At 45.0% G+C, this 26302-nt stretch overlaps 1 protein-coding gene across 1 annotated transcript in view; it reads left to right on the top strand.

The window, feature by feature from the left end:
* Window positions 1-23566, top strand: part of LOC116520568 — a 29308-nt gene extending 5742 nt beyond the window's left edge. The window contains exons 5-12 of the mRNA XM_032234817.1: window positions 2505-2618; window positions 3777-4647; window positions 5354-5431; window positions 15293-15449; window positions 19203-19586; window positions 20128-20239; window positions 21914-22027; window positions 22110-23566. Coding sequence (XP_032090708.1) covers window positions 2505-2618; window positions 3777-4647; window positions 5354-5431; window positions 15293-15449; window positions 19203-19586; window positions 20128-20239; window positions 21914-22027; window positions 22110-23017 — 2738 coding nt within the window. The 3' untranslated portion in view covers window positions 23018-23566. The remainder of the gene's footprint in view (window positions 1-2504; window positions 2619-3776; window positions 4648-5353; window positions 5432-15292; window positions 15450-19202; window positions 19587-20127; window positions 20240-21913; window positions 22028-22109) is intronic.
* Window positions 23567-26302: the final 2736 nt, after the last annotated feature.

The raw sequence follows: 26302 nt of genomic DNA, 5'->3' as shown, positions 1-26302 counted from the left end.
GGGAAGGATTCCATGGATGAGAATCCTCAATGGGAAAACAAGAAGCTTGGGAAATTTTGAAAAACGAGATTATAAAGCCCAGTCTAGCACAATACCAATGAAGAAGAAAATAACAGCTCCCAAAAGAACCAGCATGGCTGCATAAAGAACTCTCTGACAAATTGAAAGACGAAAAGGATAAGTATAAAAAGTGGAAAGGGGGGCACATAACTAAGGCAGAATATCAGCAAATAGCCCGAGCCTGTAAAGATGAAGTGAGGAAAGCTAAGGCTCACAATGAAGAAAGGCTTGCCACAAAAGTAAAAAATAACCAAGAAAGCTTCTTCCAACACGTTAAAAGCAAGAAAAAAGTTAAGGAAACAGTTGGTCCATTTCTGGGAGAAAATGGCAAGAAGGTGACAAGCAACAGGGAGAAAGCAGAACTAATTCATTTTTTGCATCTGTCTTTACACAAAGGGAAAAAACAGCCCAACCTACCAAAAACAGCACCACAAAAATCAGATTAGGAACACAAGTTGAAATATGGAAGAAAATGGTATGTGAGCACCTGTCTACCCTAGAAGAGTTCAAATCACCAGGACCGGACGGATTACACCCCAGGGTTCTGAAGGAACTGGCAGACGAGATCTCAGAACCACTGAACTATATCTTTCAGAGATCCTGGAGCACCGGGGAACTGCCAGAGGACTGGAAAAGAGCTGATGTAGTTCCCATCTTCAAAAAAGGTAAAAAAAAATAGATCCAGGAAATTATAGACCTATCAACCTGACCTCAATACCAGGGAAGATCCTGGAAAAGATAATCAAGCAACGAATTAGCCAACACCCAGAAGTAAACAAAGTAATAGCCAAAAGCCAACATGGGTTTGTCAAAAACAGATCATGCCAGACTAATCTTATTGCGTTCTTCGACAAAGTGACAAAATTAGTGGACCAGAGGAATGCCGTCGATATAGTTTACTTGGACTTCAGTAAGGCATTTGATAAGGTAGACCATGACCTACTACTAGATAAAGTAGAAGAATGTGGGTTGGACAGCATCACCACCAGATGGATTCGTAACTGGCTGACCAACCGCACTCAACGTGTAGCCCTCAATGGAACTGCATCTTCATGGAGGGAGGTATGCAGTGGGGGACCCCAAGGCTCTGTTTTGGGCCCAGGACTCTTCAACATCTTCATCAATGATCTGGATGAGGGGATAAATGGGGAACTCATCAAATTTTCAGATGACACCAAGCTGGCAGGAATAGCCAACACTCCAGAAGACAAGCTTAAGATACAGAAGGATCTTGACAAACTTGAACATTGGGCGCTATCTAATAAAATGAAATTCAATGGTGAAAAGAGTAAGGTTCTACATTTAGGCAAGAAAAATGAAATGCACAGGTACAGCATAGGTGGGACCTTCCTCAATAGTAGTAACCGTGAGAGGGATCTTGGAGTCCCAGTGGACAACCATTTAAATAGGAGCCAGCCGTGTGCAGCAGCTTCCAAAAAAGCCAACACAGTTCTAGGCCGCATCAACAGAGGGATAGAATCAAGATCACGTGAAGTGTTAATGCCACTTTATAAGGCCTTGGTAAGGCCACACTTGGAATACTGCATTCAGTTTTGGTCACCACGATATAGAAAAGATGTGGAGACTCTAGAAAGAGAAAAGCAACCAAGAGGATTAGGGGATTGGAGGCTAAAACATACGAAGAACGGTTGCAGGAACTGGGTATGTCTAGTTTAATAAAAAGAAGGACCAGGGGAGACATGATAGCAGTCTTCCAATATCTCAGGGGTTGCCACAAAGAAGAGGGAGTTAAGCTATTCTCCAAGGCACCTGAGGGTAGAACAAGAAGCAATGGGTGGAAACTAATCAAGGAGAGGAGCAACTTAGAACTGAGGAGAAATTTCCTGACAGTGAGAATAATTAATCAGTGGAACAGAAGTTGCCTCTAGAAGTTGTGAATGCCCCCAACACTGGAAGTCTTTAAGATGTTGGATAGCCATTTGTCTGGAATGGTACAAGGTTTCCTGCCTAGGCAGGGGGTTGGACTAGAAGACCTCTAAGGTCCCTTCCAACTCTGCTAATCTATTCTTGTATTCTAAAAACTTTCCAGTAGCTTAAAAAAATTGCTCATTTTGTGTGATGAATTTTGAAGTTCATTCTAAACTCCGGTGGACTTTGACTCCCAGAATTCCCCAGTGGACGGTGTTTGAAGAATTCTGGGAGTTGAAGTCCACCACTCTTAAAGCATGCTGGCTGAGGAATTCTGGGAGTTAGCCCATCTGTATTAAAATATGCTGTCTAGAGAATTCTGGGAGTTGAAGTCCACCCCTCTTCAAGCATACTGACTGGGGGATTCTGGGAGTTGTCCACCCACTTTGCATTCTCTTGAGTTTCAAAAACACTGATTTAGCTAATGGAACACGGAGAGGGGAAGTGGCAAGAAGTGTGCCTCCTTTTTGGAATATGGGGATCTGGGGTTGATGATCCTCCTCTCCCTTGAACAGGATCACCAATTTCGGCTCTCCATGGAAGTTCCTGGATTGAGGAAGAAGATCTGTCTCTCGTCAAAAGCATGGGCGCCTTAGAGGACAGAGAAATCCCTGGGGAGTGCACCATAGGTAAGAGGAACACTGGGGAAGGAGGGAGGAGCAGGTGACCAGTTAGACATTTGGAAAACCACCTGGGAATATTCCCAGGGAAGGGTGGTGTTCGGCTGTCTTCGGGAATGAATGAGGAACGCCGTATTGTTCAATTGTCCAATGGGGTAGTTTGCTTGTGAAGCTACAGGGTCCTAGGCAGGAGAAAGTGGGGCCACTCAAGGGGGTTAGTCCGAGAGGTGCCAGGCGGCTCTAGATACCCATGAGTGCCAGTCCTGCCTCAACTTGAACCTTTAAGCAAGAGCGATCCTTGAATCCATTTCTTGAGAAAGGTCAAGTGAAATACAGTAAAGCAAGAGCCGGATCTGAGGTTCGCACGCCAATATTTCCCTCCGAGATACTTCCCATAGCTGGTTCCCCCATCGTCCAAAATAAGTGTGTAGGGTCTCTTGAGAGGCATGCGTTTCACTTCCCTCAAGCTTCCCCCTCTCTGTCAACCTCCCCCGCCACCCCCAGTGTCTATGACAGACTGGCATTGACCGAATGCGAAACGCAGGTGTGAGGTGGCTGTTGTGACAACGAGTTTAGTGAGAGGAGGGATTTGGAATGGGTAGTACGGCGGTCCTTGCCCAGCACTCTCGTTCGCTGGGCAAGATGGCCTTTTTCTGTGTCTTGTTCGATGTGACTTGTCCCAGCTGGGAAAATGTGAGGGGGAAGGGCACACCAAGGGGTCAAGAAGGAAGCCCTCCCAGGGGTCCCCAACCTCCGAGCCATGGTGAGGTGTTTGCAAACCAGGCTGCAAAAGCGATAGGCGCACACAGTTGCACCCCCACCTCCGTGACAAGCAGGAGAACACGTGCACATGAGCTCCATTTGCATATGCGGCAAGTGTGTGTATACAACGTGCATGCAAATGGAGATGTACATGTGTTCAACTGCTTGTCAGCTAGTTGTGCAGAAGCATCTCTTCTCCCCACCCCCCCACCCCCTTTTGCCGTTCCTCAAGGCTGGAAAGATTGGGAAACTCCACCCTGTCCGATCTCTCTGCTCGTATGACAAGGATCAGAGTAGGAGACGGCAGCAGGTGGCGTTAAGAAGAAGCGGGGAGGAGACCTTACCTCTATAGACAGGCCTGCTGGGGGCGTCCCTCCTCTGACCCTGTGTCCTTTCTTTTGCCAGGTGCTCCCCAGCTGCTGGAGGAGGATGTGGACAACCTCTTCCCCCACAAGTGGACGGAAGTTTTCCAGGGTCCCGGAGAGGAGCTTCTGTGCGAGAGTCAGACTGTCTCCATCACCCCACCCAAAAAGCCCCTCCGGTGGTCCGTGCAAGGGCTGCCTGAGACACAGAAAGAGGATTCGGTCACATCAGCCGAAGCTCACACCGGCCCCTTTATCTGCTGTGAGTGTGGAGAAGGATTTGTGGACAGGCAGCTCTTCACCAGCCACCAGAAGACCCATGGCGGAAGCGGGGCGTACCTTGTGCCAGAGCTTAAAGGAAACCCAGAGATTAAGCTCACCCCCTTCTCTATCCAGAGGGCCTCAACTCCTGCTCGTCCCAAGGTGCACAAGCGCCCTGAGCCACAGAGGAGCCCAACCGCGAAACCCAGTGCAGTGAAACGGCCCGGGAACCACATGGTGGAGCGTCCATACACGTGCACCCAGTGCAAGGAGAGCTTCAAGCTGGAGGTCAGCCTGCTCCTTCACCAGAAACTGCACGCAGGGAAGGGAGACGGGCCGCTGACCTGCACCTACTGTGGCAAGGACTTCCGGGACCTCTCCAAAGCCGTGCGTCACCAACGGATCCACACGGGTGAGCGGCCATATCAGTGCACAGAATGCGGGAAAAGCTTCATCCGGCGGGACCATCTGCTGAAACACTGGCGTGTCCACACCGGCGAGACGCCCTACCAGTGTGCCACCTGCGGGAAGAATTTCCGCTACAAGGAGTCACTGAACTGCCACCAGAAAATCCACACCCGCAACCCCACCGTGCACCACCTGATGTTGGGAACGCAAGCGGGGCTGATGGGCCTGAAAACCGAGCAGCCGTAGCGTTGTTCATGCCCAGCTGAAAGGGACGTGCCAGCCTTTGGGGAGTGCCCCATTGGGGCGGTGGTGGGGTATGTACTCTTGGGGACACAGGAGCGTTGATTACCTCCTCTGTCCTGCACTGGGCACACCTGCTGGATGCCGACACATAAGCTGTGTGCTCCTCCTGTGCAAGGGTCATGCGCCAGTTGCACTTGAGTGGGCTGCAAAGGTCTTGTAGCCCACCCATCCTTCACCTCCTTGCATGCCTGGGAGAGTTAAGACAGGGCTTGCAAATACCCCCTGTTGCTCTCCAGCCCCCCCCTCAAATTCCACTCATTTCTTTGCCACGTACACTTGCCCATACGAGTCTGCCTTGCGACATATACCCTCTACACATGTATCAATGTACTCCAGATTGCACAGTGCACTGCAGAGGTTGGCAAAACGGCGTTGGGCCATAGCGAAAAGCAAATTGGTTGTCCTTCGACCCTGCCTAGGATGGGCGTCCCAGTCCTCCCACACCTCCGTAAAACTGGAAACACCCATCCACACCCATTTCCCAGGTCCTTGTTCTTAGTTGACGTGTCTGTCCCTCTTCTCTGTTTTACTTTTAAAACCGTGTTTGGTCCTTTGCCGAGGGCGCGCGTCCAAGCGAGAACAACTTCAGCCAGTGATCCTGGCGGTTCTGCTCTTGATGCCCAGCTCTTACGTTGTGTGGTTTCACAGTGTGATGTCCCAGCAGAATTTTGTGTTGCCTGTTCTCGCACTCTCCGGGATTGCAGAGATCTGCCCTCCATCGTTGTGGTGGTGTTGGTTATTTTTTTTTTCCCCAAGGTATCTGTAAATATCGGTTGAGTTAGCTATGAACTGCCCTGTTGTTGAACTCAATTGTCGGCCGAAGTGATTGTGAGAAACCAGCTTTTCTTCTGTGTGACGTCCGGTGTTTGGTCTGTGGCTACAATTTTGCGGGCGGTTGTTGGTTTTTGTATCCCTTCCTTGGCAAAACATGTCAGTTCGGTGTGTCTCTCCCTGACGTCTTTGTCATCTGTGGGTTTGGGGTTGGGTCGTTTGACCGCTCTTAGGTGTGAGAGATTTTGGGTCTCAGACCAGCTATCCTGAAGCTCCCCATCCGATACAAATAGTCCTCAACGATTGCTCATTTAGTGACCATTTGAAGGTTGGAGGGCCCCGTTAAGGGCTTATAGGTAGTCCTCAACTTAACAAGTGTTCATTTAGTGACCTGTTGTAACAGCACTGGAAAAAGTGACACTTAATGACTGTTGTAGCGTCTCCAAAGTCATGTGATCAAAGGTGGCAACCGACTCCTATTTATGATCGTTACCGTGTCCCAGGGTCAGCCAATCCCATTTTGCAACCTCCTGACAGGACAAGTCAATGGGGAAGCTGGATTCACTCAACAACCGTGCTACTAGCTTAACAACTGCAGTGATTCACTTAACAATGCCGGCAAGAAAGGTTGTTAAAATGGGATGAAATCCATTGAGCAACTGTCTTGCTTAGCCGCTCAAATTTTTTGGACTCAATGGTGGTCGTATGCATCCTCAAGCTACAACTGTTCACTTAGTGACAGCTTGAAATTCAAATGGGCCTATTAGGGGGGTTACTTACAAATTGTATTCACGGTTTCCCCTCCCCCCCACAATGATCTCATGACCACATTTGGGCCCTTAGCGCCTGAGCCGCGTTTATGATAACCTCCAATAGTCCCGGGACCTTGTTTAATGATGTTTTCTCTGAATGACGGCAGTGGTTGTCTTAGGAAACCCATTGTTTTGAAGCCAACGTGCTCCCTCAACCATCTCCTCGCGAAAAAGAACTTAAAATCGGCGCGGCCACATTAACGACCTTCCACGTGAGGGGTTACAACCATGACGGGCTGGTTTCCGTTACTGTCGTAACTCGAGGACGGCCTGTACACTCTCCTCCTCCTATGGTAAAAATGGGGGGGCTCCACTTCCCGACATGGCTTCCCCAATCTTGGTGGGTTGGACCCTAGTTGATCCCCTAGATGGGAAGGGAAGATCCCCCAAAGCACCTGGGATGGAGTTTACCAGAGTTGGGCAGGAACCAGGTTCGAATCCAGGAGGCACAGATTTTTGGGACACGTTCAAACAAAACAGGGCTCAGGATTTTGGCAGCCAATTTCTGAAATAGCAATATTAATGGTATCTACCTTTCTGTCCAATTGGGGAGGTTTTCTAGCCTGGACAATCCCACTTTCTGATTGGTCTTTTGGGGGAGAAAATGGGGTTTACTGGAGGGGAAACCAACTTACCCGGCAGATAAGGGGAAATCCTATTGTTGCAAATATCGGAGATCATCGCTTCAATCCAGTGGATCAGATAGGATTAGAACCATGTTCTTAAGGTTTGTTGACTCTCCTGGGCATCCATATCTCCATGTTACCAAGGATATACTGGCTGGAGGATTCTGGGAGTTGAATTTATCCTTCTTAATGCATCCTTGCTGGGGGATTCTGGGAGTCGATGTCTTCCCCTCTTAAAGCATTCTGTCTTGGGGATTCTGGGAGTTGAAGTCCAAACAGCTTCAAGTTGTCCAGCTTGACAAATCCTAAATTAGCTCTTAATTCCAATTCCCCTCCCCCCCCCCCGTAACACTGTGGGCGCCCATGGATTTTTGTCATGTTCCCTCCTTTTCACTACAAGGTGTCAGACCCAGCCAATACAGTTGTCCTCAACTGATGACTATTCCCTTTGCAAACATTCAAAGTTACAACGGACCCCACCCCCACCCCCCCAAAAATACTTATAGCGCAGTTCTGAAGTTCCAACTCCCAGGTTCATATGATTTTGTGCACTGGGCCTGCATTTATAGGTCTCAACTTATAACAGTTCACTTAGCGACCATTCAAAGTTACGATAGCAGCAGAAAAAAAGGGGCTTATGGCCATTTTCACTCTTAGTGATAATTGCAGTACCCCCTTGGTCACTGGATGAAAATTCAGAGGCTTGGCAACCAGCTCATCTTTATGACGGCCCCGGGGTTAGGTGATCTCCTTTTGCGACCATCGCTTTGGGGGGTGGGGTGGGGTGAGTTGGATTCACTTGACAACTCTACAATTAATGTAACAATTGCAACTATTCACTTAAGAACCGTGTTCCTAATTTAATAACGGCCAAGGTTTACTTAACGACCATTTGAGTAATGTAACAATTGCAGCGACTCGTTTAAGTACCGTGTTTCTAACAATGACAGGGATTCACTTAACGACCATGGCGAGTAACGTTAACAATAGCAGTGACTCGAAGGCTTCCGGCGGTGACGTCAGCGTGCTAGGGTTGAGGAACGGTAGCTCCCGTAACCTATAACTCAAACCTCTTCGTTTGGGCTCATTTCTGAATGCTGCGAATCCTGAAGGGATCGGCAGATTCAGGGGGGAAACTCTGAAGATAACTGGGGTTGCAAGGCAAACCCCACCCAGTGGGTAGGAGAAACCCACTAAACGGACGAGGATCTATCCTGCCACTTGGACAGGATTGGAGCGATGGTGACCCGCGTAAGAGGGAAGCAAATAGAGAAAGCAGTTGAAATCGAGGAATTTGTTATCATTGACAACCCCCCCCAAAAAAGGAGGACAACGCGAAATTGGCGGAGAGGGGGAGCTGGAGATCTGAAAGTGGCAGCGTGAATAATAGAACGGAAGTGGCCGCAGTGGGAAAACCCGATAGGAGAGGGAGGAGAAAGAACCAAACGCCGGCATTGACAACGGGAGCGGGATATCTTGGCTGTTGAGAAGACCTGGAAAGCACATCAAGGACTGTATGACAGTCGGGCTGATTGGTGTTTCTTTTTTTCTTTCCTTCTCCTTTCTGCTCTTTTTTCTATCCAAAGAACAGCTAAACTTTGAACAGAGTTTCAACCGTGAACAATAAATCCAGGTAACGAAGAGCTCACACTTTTTTTTGCGGGGGGGGGGATATTCTCTACAAATATGAGCTGCGAAGGCTGACGCAAGAGGAATCAGCTGTGACATAATCTGGATTAAAGAAATACAACGAGAAAATAATTATTAGAACTGAGTATCTGTATAACTGAATAACTGAGAGATATTAATTTGCGTAAGATAAACAGTGTGATATATAATTCTGTGATGCATAATAGTTAAGGATTAAAAATAGAGTAGAATAATGTATAGGATTGTCTAGATATTGAAACGGGATAATAAGAAAGGTTAATTATTGTTAAATATTGAGATATATAACCACTGATATTTGTGATAAAGTAGATGTAAAGTAGAACCTGTATGCAATTGTGGGCGAGGATAAATAGAGGGATGAAGATGGCAACTCATACTAATTTTGTGAAGTCAGGGGAAAAAACCAGCATCCAACCCTACTTCAACAACATCACCCTCAAACCAAAGATCAATCGAGAGTGGGAGCTGGAGAAAGGCAGAGCGGTGACAGGGACAATGGAATCAGCACAAACAATGCAGAGTACGCAATTGATGCTCCAGATGATACAAGAGACAATGACGAAAACCCAAGAAGCAATAGCCACAAATCACGAAGAGACGAGGCGGAACCACGAAGAAATTAAAAATGAAATGGGAGAATTGAAAGGAAATATCAAAAACAGTGGATGACGAAATCGAAAAGAGATAGAATGCCTTAACAATCAACGAACAGAAAATCCAGAACTTCGAAACAAAAATAGAACAAACAGATCAGAAGATGGAAAAAACGGAGTTGAAATATGCACAAAAAAGAGTTAGAGGAATCAATAATCCAACTTGAAAACGAAAGAGCTTCATTTTGTCTAAGATTCGAAAACATAGTTTAAGAAAAAGAGGAAGACCTGAAAGGAAAAATGATCGAAATCTTCGCTGAAATTTTACAGAGAAAGGAACAAGAGTTGAGAGGAGACATAGATGACGCTTACCGTGTGCATACCAATTATGCCAGAAGACATAGGCTACTGAGAGAAGTGCATGTAAGATTTGCCAAAAAAACAATTAAAGACGAAGTGTACAAAAAAAACAGAGAAGCTGCAATAACGTACAAGGGAAAACAGTTTATTACTCTTAAGCAGATACCACGGAGAGTCTGGGAACAATGTTGACAGTACCAATTTTTAATTAACCAGTTAAATAAAAACAGAATAATTTACAGATGGTTGGTACCAGAAGGGATATTGGTCTCTTGGCAAGGAAAAAGATATAAAATAGAAAATATAGCATAGGAATTTTACGAAAAATACTTCACAAGGGAAGAAGAACAAGGATGTAAAGAGGAACTAGAAAGTAGAAGTCAAGAGGAAGAAACATCAGAAGACAAGGAAAGAAACAGGAAAGAAGAACAGAAGCCAGAAAGAGAGAGAGCAGAAAGGGAAGGCGCGAGAGGGAAAAGTCAGATACAAACCAGAAGTAATATAAAACACCCCATCTAAAGATGAACCAGGAATTAACAATTATCTCGATAAACTTGAATGGATTGAACGCACCAATCAAAAAGAGCGCAGATGTGTAACAAACTTTGGAAACTGAAGGCAGACATAACCTGCATACAGGAAGTGCACATTAAAAGGGAACATATTAATTTACTGGAAAACAAAAAATTAGGGAAACTATATACAGTACTGGCAGATAAAAAGAGGGATAGAAACCTATATAAAGGAAAAAATAAACTCCAAAGCAGTCTACACCGATGAAGAAGGCAGGATTCTAATGATTGATTGAATTAGCGACAACAGAAAAACCAATATTATTAATAGTGATATATGCACCAAATCAGAAACAAGAGGAATTCTATAGGAAATTACACAACAAAATTAATGAATTAGAATATGAAAATATTTGCTTAGTTGGGGATTATAACACAACAGTGGACAAAAAGATGCACTATGAAAGTAAAAGAAATAATAAGACAAAAAAAAACATGTTATCTAAATCCTTTTTTGAGATGGAAATGGAATATAAACTACATGATATTTGGAGAGAAAGGCACAAAACAAGAAAGCAATATACCTTTTATTCAAACCCCTACCAGTGCTTATTAAGAATTGACATGGCCTTGATGTCATCTGGATTATAATCAAGTAGAAGAAATTGAAACAAATTAGTGGGCATATCATAACCCAATAAAATTAAGATGGAAAGGCCAAAAAGAAGAAAAAGATGGATGATGAACTCAAATATTGTAAACGAAATAGAATACACTCAAATGCTGGAGAAAGAATTAAAACCATTTTTTTAGAATAAATAAAAAAGAAGACACCTCAATTCAAAATCTCTGGGACACCACGAAAGCATAGACAAGAGGCCTTACGACTGCCTACATTGCGAGAAAAATCAGAAAACATAAAGAGCAACAAGAACGTATGCAAAAAGAACTTAGGGAAGCCGAAGCTGAATTACAGAAAGACCCAAAGAATAAAATTAAAAAAGAAAAAAGAGAGATGATAAAACATAAAATCAGCTTAATAACTCAAAAAGAATTAGCACAGAAAATTAAAAGGGCCAAACAAAATTACTTTGAAGAAGCCAACAAACCTGGATGATGGCTGGCATACAGAATGAAAAATGAAAGAGAAAAAAGGATGACATACCAATTAAAAGATGATGAGGGAAATATTCAACATAAATCGGAAGAAGCATATTATTCAAAAATATTTTGCAAATCTATACGCCAAGATAGTATGAAGGAAACTAAGATAAAACAATATTTAAACCCAGAAAAGATCATTCCAATCTCAAAAGAGCAAAGGGAGGCAATAAACAGGCCAATAACGATAGCTGAAGTGGAATTAATCCTGAAAAACCAGAAAAGTAATAAAACTCCAGGACCAGACGGAATCCCAGTGGAGTTATATAAATATAATAAAATAATATTGCAACAACTAGGAGTGGAAATGTTTAACAAAGTCTTAGGAAAAGCCAAGATGCCTGAATCATGGACGGAAGCAATAATATCGTTAATCCCGAAAGAAGAAGTCAACCTACCAGAAATCTAAAACTACAGACCAATTTCACTATTGAATTCCGATTATAAAATATTTGCAGCGATTATGGCAGGAAGAATGAAACAAGATGGATTTTTTACCCCAGAGACACATTAAAAATAATACAAGAGACATCCTAGACATTAGAATATTAAGAGGTGCATCCAGAAAAGCAATTGGTACTGGTTTTCCTTGACGCACAAAAAGCATTCGACAACGTAATTTGGAAATTTATAACAACACAACTACATAGGATGAAATTTGGAGAAAATTTTACAAAAATGATAGAAAAACGTTATAACACCCAAACAGCCAAAGTTCTGATGAATGGAGAACTAACAGAGAAGATAGAAATAAAAAAGGGATTTACACAGGGATGCCCCCTGTCTCCTTTGCTGTTTATACTAACTCTGGAAATATTAATAAATGAAATTAGGAAGGACCAAGGAATAAAAGATTTAAGACTTAAAAATGAAGAATATGAAACCCAAGCCTATGCTGATGACCTAGTGTTTGTTTTAGAGGATCCACTAGAATCCAGTCGGAAATTAATTCAAAAATTAGAAGAATATGGCAGTTGCAGGATTAAAAATTAATAAAAGCAAAACAAAAATGATAACTAAGAATATGACAAAAAAGCAAGAAGAGGAATTGGAATCAGTAACTAAAATGCAAATAACTAAGAAAGTGAAATACTTGGGGATCTGGGTGTCAGCAAAATGTTCTACAATTAAAGACGACAATTATAATAAATTAGTGACACAAATAAAGAAAGATTTAGAAAGCTGTAAAAATATTCAGCTATCTCTAATGGGACATATAGCCACAGTTAAAATGAATATTTTACCAAGAATTTTATTTTTGTTGCAAGCTGCACCAGGTAAAACTTTCTTTCAGGAGTTAAACAAAATAACCACTAGGTTCATCTGACAAGGGCGAAAAGCGAGGATTAAACTAAAGTCATTGCAAGATAGCAAGGAGAGAGGAGGCTTAGTACTACCAAACTGGGAGTTACACGCATTAGCAGTAACAACAACATGGGTGAAGGATTGGATAGAGTTAAAGAATAAAAGAATCTTGACTTTAGAAGGCTATGATCTACAAGCAGGTTGGCATACATTCCTATGGGATGATAAAAATAAACACACAAATACTTTCAAAAAATCTAATTAGAAATGTGTTATTGCAAAACTGGCTCAAAATAAAAAAAAAAACCACTGTGAAAATCCCGAATTGGCTATCCCCAGCAGAAAGGATGACGCACTCAAATTTTACAGATATGAATAAAATGTCAAGATACAGAGACTTAATTAACGGACAGGGGAATTTAAAGACAACTGAAAAATTGGCAGAACAAAACATGAAAGTTGACTGGCTAACCTACTTGCAAATCAAAACTAAACAATAATAATACTAAATTATGTGGCATTGAAATGGAGCCACACGAATTAGATAAAATAATCCAAAGCTCAGATAGAAAGATGATAGGGAGAATATATAAATTTCTCCTGAAGTATAAAATGGAAGAAGAAATTGTGAAAGAACAAATGGTAAAATGGGCACAGAACTTTGGCTACAATATTGAATTAGACAAAATGGGAAAAATTTGGGGGGACAAATTTAAAAATGACACTATCGGTTGCATACAAGGAAACCGAGTTCAAAATGTTTTACAGGTGGCACCTGGCACCAGTAAGGTTAGCAAAAATCTTAGTAAATACCTCCCCAAAATGTTGGAAATGTGAATCAATACACGGAACATTATCACTTATGGTGGACTTATGAGGAGGCTGAAAAGGATTAAAAATTGGCTAGAGTGGATAACAGGAATCAAAATAGATTGGAAACATGAAGTTTTTCTTCTAGGAATAATGACTGCGAAATATAAAAAAGAAATCCAGTACTTAATTTTACACATAATTACGGCGGCGAGGATTGCCTTCGCTCAGAAATGGAAAAATATATTGATACCAAACGAAGATGAAATAATAAGAAAGGTTATGGACTGTGCCGAAATGGACAAATTAACAACAAAAATCCAGGGAAAATAAGAAACAGAATATTATTACCAGATATGGGGAAAATGACATAGCTGGATAGAGGAAAGAAACAAGGATCAATGAAAGAAGTCAATAAAACCCAAAAATAGAAGTTGAGAATTAACATATATATATATATATACACACACACATACATTCTCTCTCTCTCTCTCTCTCTCTCTCCCTCTCTCCCCTCCCTCCTTCCCTCCTCTCTCTCAGAGTTTAAATTTACTAGAGGTAATCACCCAATATAGCAGATAAAATAAGAGGGTTAAAATGGTGAAATGCAAATGAAATATACTAGAAGGGGAAATATCATAAGGAGAAATGTATCGATTTGTAATTGCTATTAGAAAGATCAGGAAGTTCCTGTTCGTACTGTATTGTGTAAATGTAGTGTATGTCTAAGTTTTGTGTTTGTGTGTATTTTGTATGTCTGTAAATAAATAAAAATATATATTAAAAAAAACAATAGCAGTGACTCAAGAACTGTGATGCTAACTTAATAACGGATGGGATTCACTGAATGACCTTGGCAAGACGGGTTGTAAAGCAGGACAAAACTCACAACGGTCTCACTTAGCAATGGTTCCATTGTGGTCGTAAGCCGAGGACTACCTGTATTCCAGGCAGGTGCTCTGATTTGATTCCCCAAGAAGCCCACCTAAGCCCTCCCTTCTCCACGAGCCCCCTCCCCATATATCAAAGGTCCAAGAACCTTTGAATCAACATTTCAACCAAGCCAGAAGTAATATGGAGGTGGGGGCGGAGGGAATGTGTGGAAGTCCCTCACCCAGGACAATTACATTTGGGGAGGGGGGGGAACCGAAGCAGCTTGGGGACCCTATGATCCTTGAGACTGGGCTTCAGGGTTAAAGGGGCTTTGTGGGAACGCAGCCCCTCTCATCCAGCTGCAATTTGGTGGGGATGCACCATTCACTGCCCTAAAAGTGAGCTGCTGGCTTTGGCATAGCTTCCTTGGTCAAATTTAGGCCTATGGTTTTTCTCACGTCTCCTCTTTGGCCACGGGGCATCCCCCCCCCCCCAAATGGCCTTTTGGGAAGCTGACTGTCCTTGGGCTGAGCCCAAATGGGGAGCCTAAAGGGGAACTCCAGAGACCATCTAGTCCAAGAGGAGGAGGAAAAGGGGAGAAGGAGAAAGGGAAATAGGAAGAGGAGAAGAAAAGCAGGAGGAAGGGACGTTTCATGACCCAACTAGGGAACATCACCCGACTAAAAGGCATTCCTAAGAGCATCCCCCCCTTTCTCACAACATCGATGACATTCCCTAGTCGGATCGCGAAACGCCCGCAAGTAACCCCCCTTCCCACGTCGTCTCTCTAAGCTCAGGATGGAGATCGGAGGGTCCCCGGGATTCCTGATCTCCGGGGCGAGCAGGGGGAGCTCTTGAGCCGCGAATCTCCACCGCCTCGCTTCGCGTTCGAGGTCCCATTTCCACGCACGTCCCCGCCCCCGCCAGGCTCTCGGGGGGGGGGACCTCCCCGCCCCTTTCCCACCGGCCAATCTTTTTTAGCCAAGCCCACCGTAATAGCAGGAATATTCTCCGCCCCCCGCCCTTAAACGCGCTCCCAGATGCGGCTACGGACTCCGGGGCCAGGTGCGATCCGCGGGTAATCGGCACGAAGGGAGCGGGCGCCCGGTTGCTGCTGCGGGTGCGCGGCTCCTCCTCTTCCTTCGGAGCCCCCGATCTCCGCCGTCGCCCCTCCGCAGCCCCAGCTTCGTCCTAGCCCACCGCCCAGCCCAGGAAAAGGCATGGAAACACCGTGGGAACCGAATTTTCAGGTATTTCGCGCTCCGGAGCGCAGCGGGACCACGTCTTCTTCTCGGAGAGATCGGGGGTCCCGAGAGCGACGCTCGCTCTCTCCCTTACTCCGGAGTGAAGCCACCCTCCGAAAACCTTGGGGCGCTCTGCGTACGCTCAGAGGATCGCTTGCATCCTCCTCCTCCTCTTGCCCCCCCCCCCAAGAAAAAGACTCCCCGGGGCCCCGAAAATTGGGAGGGCGGGGGGGGGGAGGACAAACAGAAAGCGCTCCCCCCGTCACCTTTTCCCCTTGCTGGAAGTCAACGGGACAGTCGGATTTCGGGATTTGTTACTTAATAACTTTGACATTTGGGTTTGTTTTAACAAACTCCGGTTTGTTACTTTACGAAACTCCGGGAAGCATTTTTCTTTTAAAAAAATATATATATTTCTCATATATGCATTCACAATTATATGATCTCATAACTGTTATTAATAATATGTATTTGTAACAATTTTTCTCCCCTACAGTTGACAATATACCTGAAATTGCTTTCTTACCATCCCGTAAACCCATCTTATCTTATATAACAATCTTTATAGTAGGATTGTTGTAATCCTACTTCTTCTTCCTTCCTTCCCTCCTTCCTTCCCCCTTCCCTCCCTCCTTTTTCTCTCCTTCTCTCCTTCCCTCCTTCCTTCCCTCCTTCCCTCCCTCCTTTCTTCTCTCCTTCCCTCCTTCCTTCTCTCCTTCCTTCTCTCCTTTCTTCTTTCCTTCTCTCCTTCCTTCCCTCCTTCCTTCTCTCCCTCCTTTCTTCTCTCCTCTCCTTCCCTCCTTCCTTCTCTCCTTCCTTTCCTCCTTCCTTCCCTCCTTTCTTCTCTCCTTCTCTCCTTCCTTCCCTCCTTCCTTCCCTCCTTTCTTCTCTCCTTCTCTCCTTCTCTCCTTCCTTCCTTCCCTCCTTCCTTCCCTCCTTTCTTCTCTCCTTCTTTCCTTCCTTTCCTCCTTCCTTCCCTCCTTCCTTCCCTCCTTCTTTCCCTCCTTCCTTCCCCCTTCCTTCTCTCCTTCTCTCCATCCCTCCTTCCCTCCTTCTCTCCTTCTCTCCTTCTTTCCCTCCTTTCTTCTCTCCTTCCTTTCCTCCTTCCTTTCCTCCTTCCTTTCCTCCTTCCTTTCCTCCTTCCTTCCCCCTTCCTTCTCTCCTTCCTTCCCTCCTTTATTCTCTCCTTCTCTCCTTCCTTTCCTCCTTCCTTTCCTCCTTCCTTTCCTCCTTCCTCCCCCCGTTCCTTCTCTCCTGCATTCCCTCCTTCCTTTCCTCCTTTCTTCTCTCCTTCTTTCCCTCCTTTCTTCTCTCCTTGTCTCCTTCCTTTCCTCCTTCCTTTCCTCCTTCCTCCCCCCGTTCCTTCTCTCCTGCATTCCCTCCTTCCTTCCCTCCTTTCTTCTCTCCTTCTTTCCCTCCTTTCTTCTCTCCTTGTCTCCTTCCTTTCCTCCTTCCTTCCCCCTTCCTTCTCTCCTTCTCTCCTTCCTTTCCTCCTTCCTTCTCTCCTTCTCTCCTTCTCTCCTTCCCTCCTTCCTTCCCTCCTTCCTTCCCTCCTTTCTTCTTTCCTTCTCTCCTTCCTTCCCTCCCTTCCCTCCTTCCTTCCCTCCTTTCTTCTCTCCTTCTCTCCTTCCTTTCCTCCTTCCTTCCCTCCTTCCTTCTCTCCTTCTCTCCTTCCTTCCCTCCTTCCTTCCCTCCTTTCTTCTCTCCTTCTCTCCTTCTCTCCTTCCTTCCTTCCCTCCTTCCTTCCCTCCTTTCTTCTCTCCTTCTTTCCTTCCTTTCCTCCTTCCTTCCCTCCTTCCTTCCCTCCTTCTTTCCCTCCTTCCTTCCCCCTTCCTTCTCTCCTTCTCTCCATCCCTCCTTCCTTCCCTCCTTCTCTCCTTCCTTTCCTCCTTCCTTCCCTCCTTGCTTCCCTCCCTCCTTAAAATATATAATTTTTTTTGACAAATAAATGGAAGTTTATTTTAAAGAAAAGAAAACTCACTTTTTAACTTTAAATGTCAATGAAATATTCACAATCAGGAAAATAATATCTACAGAGCTCTTCTGCTTATAATAAAAGAGGAGATTCATATATTTTTTTAAATGCAACAGACAATGTAATGCTCCATACAGATTACAAGGCAATGTTGATCTGATACCAATAGCATTTTTCCATTCCAAAGTTCCAGTAAAAGGTTGGGATATCTCTCTATTTGTCATAAATCTTTGGTTCTTCAGAAAATAAGTAGGCAACTCCAGTACAAACTTTCTGGTGAACTTACTTTTTTTTTTTAATTTTTATTTCTCATATAAACATTCACAATTATATAATCTTATAACTGTTGTTAATAATATGTATTTATAACAATTTTTATCCCCTACAATTCACAATATAATTGAGATTGCTTTCTTACCATCCCATACACCCATCTTATTTTACAACAATCCTACTTCTTCTTCCTTCCTTCCTTCCCTCCTTTCTTCTCTCCTTCTCTCCTTCCCTCCTTCCCTCCTTCCTTCTCTCCTTCTCTCCTTCCTTCCTTCCCTCCTTCCTTCCCTCCTTTCTTCTCTCCTTCTCTCCTTCCTTTCCTCCTTCCTTCCCTCCTTTCTTCTCTCCTTCTCTCCTTCCTTCCCTCCTTCCTTCCCTCCTTTCTTCTCTCCTTCTCTCCTTCTCTCCTTCCTTCCTTCCTTCCCTCCTTTCTTCTCTCCTTCTTTCCTTCCTTTCCTCCTTCCTTCCCTCCTTCCTTCCCTCCTTCTTTCCCTCCTTCCTTCCCCCTTCCTTCCCTCCTTTCTTCTCTCCTTCTCTCCATCCCTCCTTCCTTCCCTCCTTCTCTCCTTCCTTTCCTCCTTCCTTCCCTCCTTCCTTCCCTCCTTTCTTCTCTCCTTCATTCCCTCCTTCCTTCCCTCCTTCCTTCCCTCCTTCCTTCTCTCCTTCTCTCCTTCCTTCCCTCCTTCCTTCCCCTTCCTTCCCTCGTTCCTTCTCTCCTTTCCTCCTTCCTTCCCTCCTTCCTTCCCTCCTTTCTTCTCTCCTTCGTTCCCTCCTTCCTTCTCTCCTTCCTTTTTTTTAAGCCACGATTGTTAAGTGAATCAGTGCAGTCATTAAGTGAAGCTGGCTTGCCTCTTTGTTGTTGCTTGTTGGAAAGTCCCAAAAGGGGATCTCGCGCCCCCGAGACACCGAAACGGTCATGAATTCATGCTGGTTGCCTACTATAGATAGTCCTCAGTTTACAAATGTTCACTTAGTGACCACTTGAAGTTAACAAAAGTGTCTTATGACTTTTTTTGCACTTATGATCGTGGCAGTCCATGGTCATATGATCAAAATTCAGACACTTGGCAACTGACTTGGATTTATGATGGTTGCAGTCCCCGTTTTGCGACTTTCCAACAAACCACGTCAAAGGGCAAGATAGGTTCACTTAATGACTTCCGGATTCGCTTAACAACTTGATTGATTCACTGAACTGTTGGCAGGGAAGCCGTATTTTGCTGACTTTACAATCACCGGGATTCGTTAAACAATGGTGGTGGGAACAATAGTAAAATAAGAAAAATGCTTCACAAGTTTCTTAATTTAGCCACAGAAATTGGGGGGCTGTTGCGGTCATGTGTTGAGGACTCCCTGTACCCCAATTTGGAGGATATGGTTGTGAGGACTCCCTCTTTTCAGTGCTGAATGGCTGCGAAGCAAATATTTCTTAGGATTTGCTGTGGAGGCTCATGTTCAGAAAGCAGGGGATGAGGGTTTCGGTGATCTTTAGTGAGTGTTTCCACCCTTAGTGGAATCCAGCTGGCTTGCCGCCGCCACCACCGGGACTCTTCTGGCCGCCACCAAAGCCAGGATGCGAAGCGGCAGCCCACCGCCCAACAACCGAAATCTCCTTCTGGACGTTGCTGGCGGCCATGCAGGCGGTGGAGAGGAAGGTGGATGTTCACACGGGAGAGCTCCGGACTCTGCGACGGCGGGCCGATCTGGCAGAGCACAAACTCTCCGTGACAGAGAAGATGGTGACCGACTTGATGCCCCATCTGGACGCGCTGGGGACGATGGCTCAGGCCTTCGGGCAGCTGCACCAGCGGGTGGAGAAGTTGGAGGAGCAGTTGAAGAACCAGAACTTCTGGCTGTTGAACGTCCCACCAGGCACCGGAAGGGAAACCCCGCAGGTCAGAGGGACAGGATGGAGACATGTAGCGATACCCGTAATCGTGGCTTAATCTTAGCTTGAGCAAGGAAGTAGACTAGGTTTGATGGGGTTAGTGGCAGTGGCAGAATAGGGCATTGGTGGGAGTGAGGGTTGGGGGGTGAGGAGGTTTTTGAACCCAGTCCTCGCTTGAATTGAGAACAACTTCATATCGGAATTGTGGCCTGTCTGTCTGTCTCTAATCTATCTCTCATCTGCCACTCTGTCTGTCCGTCCATCCATCCATCCATCCATATCTAGCTAGCTAGCTCTCAACTTTCTCCTGTCTGTCTGTCTGTCTGTCTGTCTGTCTGTCTGTCTGTCTGTCTATCTATCTATCTATCTATCTATCTATCTATCTATCTATCACTCGCTTTCATTCTGCTCCCTGCCAACTGCCCGTGTGTAGGGGGGGGGGCGCTTGGATATGGGACGGGTGGTCCCAGGAGTGGGGCACATTTTGGGGGAGGGGGGGACCACACCCTGCCCAGCTGATCTGAGATCTCCCCGGCTTCTGTATTCAGGTTCCTGTGAACTTCGACAATGTCTCAGTCTATTGCTCGGAACGGGAGTGGGAGGAGTCGAACTCGGTACCGAAGGAGCGCCAGAAGCCTGCAGAGTCCTTGGTTTCAACGGGTAAAGGGGTTGAGGGATGAGTGGGCCAGATCTCAGAGGTGACCAAAATAATTTGGGATTAGGTCTCGCCCTACCTGGAAACTTAACACCTGACATGTTGTGTTGGGCGAATGAGAAGGGACAGAATCTCGACTTAGCGATGGTGAAAAAAAATTTTTTTTTTAACTCCTCAACTTACGACCCGTGGTTGTCCTCGAAACGTCCATTGCTAAGCTCGATGGTTGGGAAGTCCCCGCCTCCCCCTTTTACAACTTTCCTGCCCCAGTTGTTCAGTGAATCGTGGCAGTTCTTCCATTATAACACAGTTGTTAAGTGAACTGGACTCCCCCCCCCCTCTTCAGAAGGAGGTCGCCAACAGGGATCATGTGACCCCCCCAGGACACTGCGACTGTCATAAATTCGAGTCAATTCCCAAGTCCGAATTTGGATCATATTGGAATTTCGTAAGAACTAGGAAAATTGAAACCGTCTTTGAGTATCATGCCTGACAAGTCACTTTTAGACTTCAGGCCTGCTACACTTTCTGCTGTCTGTTTTCTGTTGTGAGAAAACGGGAGGGGGGGATTGTGCGGAGCTGGGGGAGACGTAGCCATAACAAAATTCTTTCTAGAAGGCCAAGGTCAGCCTTTGTCGCTGGCCCAGCTGCAACTGGGTGGATAGAAGCTGCCAGCGAAGCAATGGGAGATTAGATAATGGGATGGATTTGTGCGGGTGGAGGCAAGATCTTGAACTTTCAACTGGTGTTGTGTGTGGGGAACCGAGAAGCTCTGTGGAACGAGCTACCAGCAGAGATCCGGACCCTCCCCACCCTCGTGGCCTTCCAAAAAGCCACCAAAACCTGGCTCTTCCGACAGGCCTGGGGTTGCTGATTTTTTAAATCAGGTCCAACTCCCAGTTAAACCAAATGTATGTTGTGTGTTGTTTTTTTTTAAATTGTTTGCGTTCTTTCCCCTATGTGTTATTTTATTTTATTTTATTTCGTATTTGTAAGCCGCCTGGAGTCCCCCCAGGATTGGGCAACATATAAACCCATTAAATTGCAAGTTGCGAAGCTTTCAGATTCGGGTTTTCCCAGATTTGCCCACGTGGCTCTCTTCATAAATTGGGACTTTGAGGAATCCTTTGCCTCGGACTCTGATTTAATAATTTTGGATGCTATTTGGAACCCTGACATTGAGTTTAGGGACCGTTTTGCAGTTAGAACGACACTGAAGGAAAAAGGGACTTATGACCATTTTTCACACTTATGGCCGTGGCAGATCCGTGTAGTCACGTGGTCAAAATACAGGTGCTTGGCAATGGGTTCGTATTTATAATGGTTGCCGTGTCCCAGGGTCATCTTTTGCAGCCTTTTGACAAGGAAAGTCAAAACGGGGGAAATCCAGATTCACTTAGCGACCGGGTTTCTAACTTGGCAAATGCAAAGATTCGCTTAATAGGCTGTGGCAAGAAAAGTCGTAAACCGGGGGCAAGACACTGACTCACTTAGTAAGGGAAATGTGGTCATAAGACTGCATTTAGGGCCAGGTGCCTTGAACCAATAAGGAATTTTCATGCCTTTTCATTCTTTCCTTTTTTATTTTGCTTTGCTTTTCCTTTTCCATTTTCCTTTCCCATTTCCTTCCCTCTTTCCTTTCCTTCTCTGTATCTTCCTTTCTCCCTCCCTCCCTCCAGATTGTGCTACTTCAAAATCTGGTTCATTGTCCCTGATGGAAGCTGGGACATCTTTAAGTGGTGAACACCAAGGACCCTCTGATGACGCAGAAGATGTCCGAAAAGACAGAGCAGGTAATTTGCAGGGAATCCATTCGCAGGGGCAACAATTCCAAAAGCATTCCCAAATGCTTTGTTTTCTGATCCTTTTCCATAGAAGCTGCTGTCCTCTTGCCGACATCCGACATAGCTGAGGCAAAGCCTGGAAACCTGGGTCAGCTCAGCCTCTCCCCTGGGTCTTTGGAACAGGATGTGACACCCTCCGCAGAGGAGGACTTGGTGCCAGTGGACAGTCGGATGGGTGCAATAGAACAGTCGGCAGAGTCTGGAGCAGATGTCGCAAATTTCACCACCATCGTCGTCCAGGAAGGAGTGCTTCCTGGTGAAGCGCCATATATATGTTCTGATTGTGGCAGGAGTTTCTTGTACGAGATACAGTGCGCCTTGCACCAACAATCTCATCTCCAGGTCTCTGCAGACCTCAGGGACAGTCCCACACAACATCACCAGCCAGAGGTCAGGGCATATACCTGTCCGGATTGCGGGCGCTGGTTCCCCCACCAGGCCAGCCTGAGCAAACACCGCCTCTGGCACACGGGCGATCGACCGCACATTTGTGCCGAGTGCAAAAAGTCTTTCCGGCTGAAAATCAACCTGCACCTTCACGAGCGTACTCACGCAGTCACCAAAAAACCCGGCTGCTACATCTGCGGCGAGTGCGGCCGGAATTTCAACCACCACTCGAATTTCTTACGGCACCAGATGATCCACACTGGAGAGCGGCCATACACCTGTGGGGAGTGCGGGAAGACATTTATCCGTAAGGAGCATCTTGCCACTCACAGGCGGCTGCACACGGGTGAGAGGCCCTACCGATGCCCGCTCTGCCCAAAGACCTTCACCCGTAAGCAGCATCTGGTGGGACACCAGCGCCTACACGAGGGGGAGGCAATGTGGCTGCAGGATCATCCCACTCAGATGAACGAGCATGGCCAAAGGGATGGAATCGGGGTCCAGGCAGATGATGTAGAGCCTGGACTTGGACAAGAGTCATATCCCCGGTAGGAGTGATGGTGTCTGGGAAGCAGAGTTTAGGCAGCCATTTTGAAACAAGCAGAGGACTGTCTTTGGTCACATACTTGATCCCCAGAACCGGAGGCAGAAGGCCAGAGTGGGAAGGGAGCATGGAAATCCAGCCCCCTGCTCAAGCAGGAGACCCTATTCCATTCTGGACCAATTTCTTTTTACTTGAACGATTCCTTGACTTTTGCTGAGATCAAGGTGCAGAATGGTTCAAAAAAGTCAAAATGGCCACCAGCCCGATTCTGATTTTTACCCTCTCTTGCCGATACCCTTGACAGGAGGCAGTTGCCAAACATCTGAATTTTGATTACGTTGACGTGGTCATAAGTGTGAAAAATGGTCTTAAGTCATCTTTTTTTCCAGACCCTTAACATTTTGAATGGTCACTAAATGGTACTGTTGTAAGTCAAGGCCTACTTGCATTGTCGTTATATAGTGTGCATTGCTCAGAGTGTTTCTATGAGGGAGATGGGCGGTTCCTAATTGTGATATATAAAGAAAATAAAATAAAATGAATTTTTTTAATTAAATCAGTTTATGTCTTGGAAATACTATTACAAATAATTCTTCTGCAAAGCTGAATTACTGCTTTTTATTCATCAAGGGTGTTGCGGTGGACAAAGTTGCAGATCAATTCATACAAAACGAGGCAGCTGGGATGGGAAATTGTTCTTTTGTGTGGTTGTGTGGATTCCTGCAAGCTAGGTCAGGTAGAGCAACACAACAGGAAGTGACACACAAAACGTTCCACATATTTTATCCACAATGGGCTGTTAAGAAGCCAACGGGAAGAATATTTTGGATTTCGTTATAATGCTGACAAATCCAGAAAACAAATTAGGCAATCATTAAGTAATAAAATCCAAAGTTCTCACTTAAGGACATGTGACCGTGTTGAAAATTATTCAATTTTCAGAACACAAGATGTGAAGACTCTATTGTCTGGATATAGAAGCTCCAGGAAGTCCTTGCGAATCACCGGAGTTATTTGATGAGGGACATGGTCAGGAAGCGAATCTGGCTTTCCAATGGGCTCTGCTCGTCAGACGCAAAAGGAGGGATTACGTGACACCCCCCAACCCCCTATGGGACACTGCGAACATCATAAACACAAGCCCATTTCAAAGAGTCTAAATTGAATAAAAATAAAATAATATTGATTAATGTTATATTTTTCATTTACATTATTATATGTTATAATTATATATTACTAGCTGAATATCCGTGCTCCGCTTCAAAACTATGTGATCGAGCTTGATAAATCAACACCTACAGCTTAAAAATTAATGAATAGCTACCATCAACCTCTCCCCTTCTCTCCCTCAGCCTTGCTCCACAGAGACCTCTCGTATCTTATCACCTTCTCTCCCTCTGGCTTGCCTCACAGAAGCCCCACCTTTCTTATCCTCTCTCCCACAGGCTTGCCCTCTCCTCTCCTACCCACTTCTCTCCCTCAGGCTCACCCCACAGAAGACCCACATATCCTGTCACCTTGACTCCCTCAGGTTTACCCTGCAGAAGTCCCACCTATCCCCTTCTATCCCTCAGGTTTTTCCCACAGAAACCCCATCTATCTTATCTCCTTCTGTCCCTCAAGTTTGCCTCACAGAAGCACCACTATCACCTTCTCTCCCTCAGATTTACCTCACAGAAGCCCCACCTATCTTGTCCTCTTCTGTCCCTCAAATTTGCCTCACAGAAGCCCCACTATCACCTTCTTTCCCTCAGGTTTTCCCCACAGAAACCCCATCTATCTTATCCCCTTCTGTCCCTCAAGTTTGCCTCATAGAAGCCTCACTATCACCTTCTCTCCCTCAGGTTTTCCCCACAGAAGCCCCACCTATCCTATCCCCTTCTCTCCCTCAGGCTCTTCTCCAAACTCCAAGCCAGCAGGCCAGTCATGGAGTGGCCATGCTCATGTCCAGGTTTTCAGGTTGGGAGGGGGAGTAGAACATCTTAACATCATAGCATGTTAATAATAATATATGAAGTACTAATGCTCTGATAGTCATTTCGAAAAATCCTTTCTTACCCAGCACATAGAAGCCAAGAGAAACATATGTGCCAAATTTCAAGTTTGTAGACGTTACGGTTTCTGAGATTTCCTGATTCCTGCGTGAGTATTTTCAAGTTTATAAGTTCCAAGTCATGTAATATATTTAATATAATATATAATTATAGTTACAAAAAATACACATAAAGATGACAATAATCACATTAGTAATATTTAATAATTTAATAATACACGAATAGTAATATTCATTTATTAAATGATTAAATACTCTGCATGTCATTCATTGACAATTAATACATGAATAATAGGCATAATATACAATAATTATTTAAGCTAATAATAGTACTAATATAAATGATTAATATGCATAATTTTTAATTAATGATAAATGAATATAATTAATATTAATCATAGATGAATACTATGCATAGTCCTCCTCCCCTTCCTTTTTTGTAAATGGGAAACACAGTCATAAGTCATTTTGGTGCTGTTGTAACTGAATGGTCACTAAACAAGTGGTTGTAACTCAAGGACTGGAGGATTTCCAGGATGCAAATGGGGGTAACTCAGAGGTTGGAAAATCGTGTACCCCAGAATTACCCCTTTTGCTGAATTACAGGAAGAGCAGCTTCTCCCCAGTCCTCCCCAACTGCAATTCCCACTCCTTTCTGGGCGGCGCTGCAGGAGGCGGCAGAAGGGTTTGTTCTTCATCTCTGCACCACACTTCCCCTCACCCCAAGAGGACAGCTTCCTGTGAAACCGCATCGACGCTTCCTGCTTCCCATCGACCACGAGAAGAGGGTTCTGTCTTGCAAGAGGGGCACGGAGCAAGGGTCAGGATGGGGATCCCTGGGGATCCCTCCCCTTGCGCCCACCCACTTCATTTATTTAATACTTATTTAGTACCAGTTTAATCTTTATTGGTTTAAAAATGACTATTTTATTAAATGTACTAATATATATTAAGTGTAATAATATTAACATAATATTTAAAAAAACATTTTATCTATTTACGTGATAAAAATTATATATTATATTTCACTTATAAATTATATTATTATATTTAGGAACGCAATGGCTAAGACACTGAGCTCGTCGATCCCAAAATTCCACGGTTCAGCGGTTCGAATCCATAGCTCCACGTAGCGGAGGGAGCTCCCATTACTTTTCCCAGCTTTCGCCGACCGAGCAGTTCGAAAGTATATGTTTAATTTCACAATGCTTGTGGGTATACAATATTTTTTGTTCCATTG

This window comes from Thamnophis elegans, chromosome Z (assembly GCF_009769535.1).
Source record: "Thamnophis elegans isolate rThaEle1 chromosome Z, rThaEle1.pri, whole genome shotgun sequence".
Taxonomy (NCBI): Eukaryota; Metazoa; Chordata; class Lepidosauria; order Squamata; family Colubridae; genus Thamnophis; species Thamnophis elegans.
The sequence above is the reverse complement of the archived record's forward strand: the minus strand, read 5'-3'. Positions and strand labels throughout refer to the sequence as shown.